The 9,267-nt window shown below is 33.6% G+C and overlaps 1 protein-coding gene across 1 annotated transcript in view; it reads right to left on the reverse strand.

Moving 5' to 3' along the window:
• Nucleotides 1–9,057, reverse strand: part of LOC150082539 (pyruvate dehydrogenase phosphatase regulatory subunit, mitochondrial-like) — an 84,860-nt gene extending 75,803 nt beyond the window's left edge. Inside the window, exons 1-3 of the mRNA XM_090378677.1 lie at nucleotides 8,868–9,057; nucleotides 6,670–6,968; nucleotides 5,428–5,555 (exon numbers count right to left, since the gene is read on the reverse strand). Of these exons, the coding sequence (XP_090234803.1) occupies nucleotides 5,428–5,555; nucleotides 6,670–6,950 (409 nt within the window). The 5' untranslated portion in view covers nucleotides 6,951–6,968; nucleotides 8,868–9,057. The remainder of the gene's footprint in view (nucleotides 1–5,427; nucleotides 5,556–6,669; nucleotides 6,969–8,867) is intronic.
• Between the last annotated feature and the right edge of the window lie 210 nt (nucleotides 9,058–9,267).

Below are 9,267 nucleotides of genomic sequence, written 5' to 3' on the forward strand. Positions count from 1 at the left end.
TACACAGAGAACAAAAAATACATTTAAATAACCAAAACTAAAAAATATCCATTCTTAAAGACAACTGAACATTGATTAGTTTCAAAATAACAATGCTATTATTATTAATAAAATTATTTGAAAAGTTGAATTATTAAATTAATAAACTTTAATTAATTAAATGATTAATGTTAAATTATTAACATTATTACTATTAAAATTTATTGACATCTGACTATCCATCCATCTGCACTAACTTCATCCAATTCTACAAGGCATATCCAGTTTGAAAGAGGAAAACCAACATACTAAAAAAAGTTCATTCTTTTTTTCCATTTGAAATTCCACCCACAAAATTCACCCAGTATTTAAAACATATATAAAAAAGAAATTTAAAAAATAAAACCATTTGAATTTAAATATCGACAAAACTAAATTTCATACTTGGTTGAATATATCTATTCTCTTCTGATCAACAAAATTAACAAAACATTAAAATCATTCAGTAATTGAGCAGATGATTATCCTGGAACAATTGAATATAAGGTTGTTGTTTTTTTTGGCTCCTAATTTCATTTCAGTTTTTTCACAACACTATTTTTCCAATACTAGCAGTGACAGCAGTTTTTCTCTGTGGGCTATTGACTATACATGCCACATGAATTAATCTGCATTTCAAGAAAATATGGTATTATGGTTTTGAGAAAATTTCTGTTGATACAATTATGGTGAGTTGCCATGACTGGAAAAACTGCCTTAGACAGTCCAGTAATTTCCATTTTTTTTATGGTAGATACCTTAGCTTGTTAAACACGAATAATAAATGCTACCACCAAACTGACCAAAAGAAGTTTACTACACAAAACGAATTTACTGTAGTACAGTTCTCAAGGTTGTGAACTATACTACAGTAAAATCCCATAAATACAGCTATGGGAGGAGGATTCTCTTGAAACTAAAAAAAAAATTGGAAATTATGAAAGATGTGGTAAAAGAACTTGGTGTCGCACCCTCTTGAAAAAAAAAAAAAAAAAAAAATTGGAAATTATGAAAGATGTGGTAAAAGAACTTGGTGTCGCACCCTCTACTAAATTTTCTATTTTTGAATGATTAAAAATGTTGAAATCATACTTCTTCCCCCTGCATCCAGTAGTTATTTGTTTGTTATTTGGTTTTTAGGAGCATTAGCAACTAAGGCCATAATTGCTCCGGGATATGCGGTGGTTATTCCCTGACCTTTCCGCATTCTCGTTATTTGGTGGGTATATCCAGTAGTGCACAGTGGTATGTACTAGTACAGGCTAGTACATACCAGTGTTATAAACAGCCAATTTTGCAATTTATTTTGTTTAATTTAGAGAAAAAGAGAAATTATTTAGCTTCCCATACTTCCTCCTTTACCTATTCTGTTTATCTCGGTGTATAATCTTTCATTTACATAAAAAGGCTTTTGTAGATATACAAAATTACTAATTGTCCCAATTTTTAGTTATTTAATTTACAATTCAAATTTTCCTTATATTTATTATATTGTTGTTATATTTATAAATGGAAATTTTACTTCCCTACACTGCCTGGCTGTTGACTTAGACAAAATTCATTATACATTATTCGGGCTGGCTGCGATCCAGCGATTATCATGCACAGCCACAAGCGGGTGATTGTAGATTCAAGTCTGTATTCTGCCACAAAAATTGCAATGGCCAATTTATTGTACTATAGCACCTAAAAATCCTAGTTGCTCTTAATTCCAAATGTATATACAATCAAAACAAATATTTAAAAACTCTTCTGACCTTGAACATCATGAGAATAAGCAGAAATTTATTTATTTAATAAAGGCTACCCTCCAACTGATGAGAAGGCAGTAGCTTCAAAACAGCTTTCTTGGCAGTGTCTCAGATTTTTTAACAGATTTACCAAATTTTTAAATAAGTAACAGATTCATCTATTCAGGTGATGCTATACAATTTATAAAGAAATTAGCAACTTGGACAGATCCACTGATATTTAGTATTAGTATTAATAGTAGCAAGCGATGATGACTTCTACTACAGCATCAGCCAAAAAAAAAAAACGCCAACACACTCCATATCACATGTCCATTCCTTCTAATCGTTTGTGTAGTTCTTCCTTCAATTTATTCAAAATACTCCCTCTCAACACAGGATGGGAGTTCATTCCAACAATCAACCACCTGCTGGCTTAAGGCAAACTTCCACACATCTATTCTTCTATCATCTTTACTCAATTTGAATTTATGGTCCCTCGTGTGTAGTCTGAGCAACAGGAAGAATGCTATCAGCATTGAGATTGCTCAATCCATTCAAAGCCTTAAACACCTCAATCAGATCTCCTCGCAGGTGCTTAGTCTCTAGGAGCTGGATTTTCAGAACTGAAGCCTTTCCCCTGGTAAGAGATGGTATCTGTCTCTAAGCTCAACACAAGTCCAAGCCATAAGGTCAAATACTCAGCCCTCAGTCTTCAATAAGAGCAGAAAAAATCTCTGTGATCAAAATCAAATGCCGGTAACGCTATGAATTTTGATTAGTGTTACGTAAATAAACTTTTCGTAACAAAGCAGAATACCCTTGCTATGGCTTGCATATTTGTCGCTATTACTATACTTGTTATTTTTTTTATTTATTTTTTTTTTATTACAATCTACTGTTTGCAGATGATCAAGTTGTTGTAGCACAGGACGATGATGATGTAAATTTACTAGAAGGTTACTAGAAGAAAATAACACATGGGGACTGACAGTTGATTTTAATAAGACAGAGTACATGAATCGAAATGAGGATATTCTGGATTTAGATGGAATATAGGGAAAAACTGTACAGCAAGTTAAATATCTGGGTGCAATTATTCAGGCTGACAGATCATCTCCACAGGAAATTGAGAGAAGACTGAGTGAAGGTAGAAAGGTTATAAAAATGCTCAATTCTGTACTATGGAATAAAAATATTATTAACAAAACTAAACATCAAATATATAATGCAATATTACAAAGTGATTTATTATATGGATGCGATACTTGGACCTTAGCTGAAAGACAAAAAAAACTACTGGCCATTGAGATGGATTTTTGCCCAAGATTGGCAAGAAAGTCTAGCTCTGAAAAAGTCAGAAATGATGTGATAAGGAATGAAATGAATGTCCAAAAAACCATCATTGATAAAACAGAGAAGAAAATATTGGAGTGGTTTGGCCATGTGAAGAGAATGGAGCATGACAGACTGCCCAGAGGAGACATGGAATGGATGCCATGGAAAAGGATAAAGGGAGAAAGCCCAAGAAGGATGTGGATAGTTGGTGTGAGAGCAGTCTTGAATAGAAGAGGACTGGTGGACGGAGATTGGGAAGATAGAAGAAAATGGAAAAAAGAATAAAGGAATGACTTTTTGATGTTAGGTTGAAGAGAACCATTGTAATAACAGAATAAATCCTAAGAAGAATTTTTTTTTATCTACAGAAGATATTAGTAATATAAACAAACAACTTATGAAACTGCAATTATAAAAAATATTATTGCTTAGTTTTTGAATACTGAACCATTTTCTTAAACATTTTGAATAAAAACACTTCATAAACACTTTACGCGGTAATGGAAAAGTATAACGCACGCAACAGACACATGCACTGGTATTTTTAATCCATGGCACTCAGAGGAGGGAATCATTAGAAAATTGGTGATTTGCCAATGACCCCTCTTCTAAGTACAGTAAACCCCCTCTATTCGGGGGGGTTACGTTCCTGAGAAATGCCGCGAATACCGAAAACGCGAATACTGAGTAAATGCTCCCATAGTAATAAAGGGGTTCCGTTCCAAAGTATGAAATATATAAGAAAAACTAGTCTAAAATTGTGTCTATGTATGTATTATATGTACCTTCATAATATGACTATGTACATAGACAGTACATAGTGAAATGCAAGCATAAGGCATCGAAATGAAAATAAGAAACAATTTAATATTAAATGTAATATTTATCAGAAATTTCAAACAAATCTTTCAATCCAGGGCCTTTGCTATAGCTTAAAAACTTATCTCGCCAGTTCTATCAATAGTTTCGCTAAAGTGTTGATAAAGGTGTTTTGCCCTTTCACGAATGATGAAAAGGGGAATTTTATTTTGAGTTCGGTCTTCTATCCACAGATTTAAAGCTTTTTCCATTTTTTCTAATTTAACATTACAAATTACAGAGCAAATTTTTGAAGCAATTAGCACGTTTTCACGGACACTAGGCGGATTTTTTCTTCCGATTTTTTGATGGATCGTACCGTTGACTCATTGATTTTATGTTTTGCCACTGAGGAGACACTTTCACCATTAGAAATTTTGTCTAATAACTCAATTTTATTCGCTAATGTCATCACCTTCTTTGATCTTTTCACATTTCCCTTGTTATTCGTAGCCATATTTTTGTATGGGTTAGAAAGAACTTGTCCACAATAAAGTCACTTTCTTCCATTAACACACTCGAAAAAGTCTGTTTTACACTGCAAAACGGTAGATTTATCACTTTTGTAAGCATATCAATTTATAAATTGATAAATTTATTCAATTTTTAAGCATAAATTAAAAGCAAACGACGAAACCCATGACAAGCGCATAGTACATACTGAACAAGGATTAGCGAGAAACGTCCACGCTCGCGATTTTGTCACCCCTCTCCCCCCACCCACTGAGTGCTGTTTTGACCGGGAAAGATGATTTTAGTCACGCCCATGTTTTTTTATGGCGGAAAATGTTCACGGCGATTTAAAATTCACATTTTTTTAGGTTTCATTTTATATTAAATCAGCGACCGTGAATATGCGAAACCACGAATACGGATACCGCAAATAGCGGGGGTTTACTGTACATGCAAATAAGAGTGATCCCATGTGATTAACTTTTTGCATGGGCACCAAAATGTGAACAACAGAAACAGAAATTATCTTCAGGATTACTCTAAGATGAAAACAATGTGGATGAATGCCACAGGTGGTTTTTTTTTAAAGGTCATTTAAATTTATTCTTCTAAACTACACTTTCTGCTTTTATCAAGGGGCAGCAATAAGGTGCATCACAGAGTCCCTGTTACGCATTACGTGATCCTTAAGGATTACAGTTTGAAGCTATTCCAGAACTTAGCAGTTAACCATCAAAAATATTTTTCAAGTTACAATACAAAATTTTTTTTAATGCACATTATATAAATGTTTGTTCATTTTTTCTGTTTTTTTCATTTTTATGGAAATAAAATGTGCATTTGTAAATTGTATTTTTTATGTTTATTATCCATCACCCTTCCTTTCCATTAACTCCTAATCAAAATTCAACTGAAAATATATTACCTGTCCTAAATTTAGGATATAATTAAACAATCTCTTGCATTTAAAAATCAATCTTTAATTTAGTCTTTAAAAATTTTAAAAACATAATACACACAATATATATACCTATATTATGCCCTTGTTTTTCTAGTTCTTTGTATAATTCTGAACTGTATTTAGTTACTACACCTTCTGATGAAGAATGAAAATGACCCACAATCCCACATCCACGCCATGATATTCCACTTCCAATTCTGAAAAAAAAAATTTAAGAAAATTATGAAATCAAACTTAAACAAGCAGAAGATCAGCCTAGAAACTTTGTGAAGTGGTGATTAAAGAAATAGATCAGAATAATATATTTGGTGTTTTTAATTATGACAAGGCAACTAAGGCCATGATGCATCATACACTGTATGATACATCATGGAGTGAGAGCATACACGTTAAGACCCGAAAGAAGGTGAACTATGCCTGGGCAGGACAAAGCCTGAGGAAACTCTGGTGGAGGACTGCAGCGGTTCTGACATGCAAATTGATCATCAGACCCAGGTGTAGGGGCGACAGACTAATCGAACCATTAGGTAACTGGTTCCCTCCGATGTTTCCCTCAGGATAGCTGGCACTTGAGGGAATCAGTCTCATCTGGTAAAGCAAATGATTAGAGGCCTTGGGGCCGAAATGACCTCAACCTATTCTCAAACTTTAAATGGGTGACAAGTCCGGCTTGCTTGACTTGAAGCCCGGATGAAAGGATGCAAGTACCCAGTGGGCCACTTTTGGTAGGCAGAACTGGCGCTGTGGGATGAACAAAAGCCATAAATAAGCTATTAAAATAAGTAAATTGCATTTAATGGTCAGTTTGTCTATTTTGCTGGATGACAAACTAAATAAAAAACAAGCAACCATTGCTTGAGACTGACCACACTCAGCTGCAATGTGAAAAAGTGCATTAAGAGAAAATTCTCAGTTTAAATGGATTTTCTACATCATGTTTAAACTGTGCATATCTGCACAGGCAATATTTTAATAGCCACTTTTTTTAGTTCCTTTGCACCCAGCTGTAATGCTCAATACCTTTGAAGAAAAGTTTATTCTTTATTTTCTCAAAATGTTAAGAAATCAAGAATCAAAATGCATACCCACTTCCAACGTGCCTAAAATTTTTTTTCTAAGAGGCCCACTAGTCTAAAGAAGGAAACACGATGAAGTCTTATTACAAATTAGGTTATTAAAAATAAGTTCTTATGGACAATATTGTCTTTGCCCTGAATCTTACTATCACCTATAAATAAAACCTCAGTTGAGCTATTAATTAAATCACGAGTTCAGGTGACAGTGTTAATGAAACTCAAATTGAACACTTACCTGCCTTGTTCAAGGACCACAACATCTGTCCAGCCATTCTTGACAAGGTGATATGCTACAGAATTTCCCATGGCACCAGCCCCACATATAACAACACGTGCATCAGATGGAAGAAAGTTCCTGCCAAAGTTCTCATAAGGATGCACTTCCTGATAAACACCTGCATTTCTAAATTTTAATGTTGAAGTTGAAAAGCAACAGCTCTCCAACTGCAATCTCATCCACGGTACGAGACTTGATCGAAATGGCCTAAAGGCTGCAGCAGGAGAATATAAAGTCATTTTGCTACAAGTGAAAACCTGCAAGGAAACATTTGCATTTGCAACATTAGTAAACAGAAACCTTCACATTAATAATGATACAAATCTATTCTTTGCATAAAATGAAAATAACAGTGACTGTACCCTATGATAGCAAAAGGTGAAATTTCATTTTATTTCAAGAGTGTAAGTGTCCAGAAACAGCATGGGATCAAACAACCTCAATGAGCCTACTCCCCTCATCCCTAATTATTCTTTTCTATAACTTATGACTAAATAGGAACAGATTATTAACACATTACAGTAGTCCAAGCCCCCTACATGGCATCCATACTCTGGCCAGCTAACCCATCTGTCCCTATGTCTCGACACCCCTGTTAATGTTCTTCACACTTCTGGTAATACTTTTTTTTTTTGTAACTGTCTTTAGTATTTCTGTCATACTTGAATAACAAAGATAACCATCAAATCTAGCAAATCTCCTTCCTTGGATCATGAGTTGGCATCACTGCCAACTCATGATCCACAGGCCATCTGTCTGTGGTCTGCAGACCCATAAACTATATCACATCTTTCTAGTCTATTAGTAAACAAAAACATTAGTTCTTAAATTTTAAAATAAAAAAATGAGTTAAAAAGACAAAAGTAGCAGTGATGATGTGTACCCTTATTTTTTTTCTCTATCTGATTGCCCTTTGACTCTTTCATAAAGTCTGTTAAAATCTTCTAGGAAGTTTGCTTATCCTGGTATCTATTTCTAGGCACACTTAAGTTAGGATCTTGTGGAATGCAGATTAAGAAATCTTTGTTTGAGAGTTTATAACAATAAAAATTATTAAATAAAGAAGAAAATTTGACCCATGTAAAAGTACAATCGTTCAGTATTTCTTCAATAAAGTCTTTTGGAGTGTAATACTGCTAGTAATAAGTAAATTGTTTAGTAGTACAGTAGTAATAAGTAAATTGTTTAGAATGAAAGAGACCTTCTGGTTTAGGGATGAAGGACCTCAGAATACACAAATTTAAAATAATAAAATGGAACAGAAGTGTCAACTATGGGATAGTTGTGACACTTCTGTTCCATTTTATATTTCCTAAAAAGGAATTTCATCCATTACAGGGCATCTCCTCACAGTTCACCTACCCTCTGTTACAATAGCAAATATGAAGAGAACAGAAACAGCTCACTGATTATGACACTAATTTTTAAATAAATAAAAATTATACTCCTTTTTGGGAGTGCTATCTATTTGAAAGTAGCTCAGTATGTATACTGGTGTACAAGTGAAACATTGACAACTCATGAAAAATTAAAAATCACGTGAAGGATTTATCTTTTTCACGGCACAAGCAGACTAAAAACAATTAGATCAGTTTCTCTGTTCTAGATAAATGCACAATTTCGGTATTGGAATTAACTATATAGCACATGGAAGCTAGCCACTAGATTTTACTGCAATGGTGGAAAAAATAAAAAATATATGAAATAAAATATAATTAAATAACTAAAAAATAGACAAAAATTAATAACAAAAATAATTACATAAATAAAAGGAAAATTAACAACCTATGAGTTTCTCCCCTCATGCAGATGACTATCCAGCTGACCTGTGAATTTCCCCTAGCTGTCAGCCTCAACTACCCCTGGGATAACTTATTCTAGTAACTAACTTGTTAGATAGAAGAAACTTTACTTTTAAAAATATGTAGAACTACTTATTAATGGTATTAACACAAATGACTATTAATCTTTTCCTAGGAAGAGGTAATGAAACGGATATTTGCGACGCTAACAGCTTATGTATCTTACTAGACACAAATATAACAAATATTGCAGCCTCAAAAGAATCATCTAAAGGATTCGTTGTTCTATATTTGCAGGCTATCTTACTACTCTGTGCATTTCATTAATTATAAAAGAGTGAAATTCATGCTAACCAAAATCGTTCGCTTGCAAAACAGCAAAAATAGTTCAGCTACTTAGAAAAGTCTAAAGTCCCAACGTTGCACCTTGCTAAACTGACTTCCATTTCCATTACGTATTGGCATCAATAAAATTCCCTCAGCACATGCTTGTGTTCCATTCAGTAAACACATTTCATCACGAACGTCAGCAGAACAGATCGTGCATTTGATCTTAATGAAACCTTGAAACTTCATGGACGACTGACAGAGACTTCCTGCAGAAAAGTTGAACATTAAAAAAAATAAAATTATTAGATTTGTCTTCGTTAGCAATGAAAATTTTATAGGCTTAATCAAAAGTAACCTATTTATATAGAATTTTAATGAGGGTAGTTGTATTCACATGTGACGATATCTGTCACATTCAGGACCG

This window comes from Mastigoproctus giganteus, chromosome 7 (assembly GCF_048544385.1).
Source record: "Mastigoproctus giganteus isolate SK-2022 chromosome 7, ASM4854438v1, whole genome shotgun sequence".
Lineage (NCBI taxonomy): Eukaryota > Metazoa > Arthropoda > Arachnida > Uropygi > Thelyphonidae > Mastigoproctus > Mastigoproctus giganteus.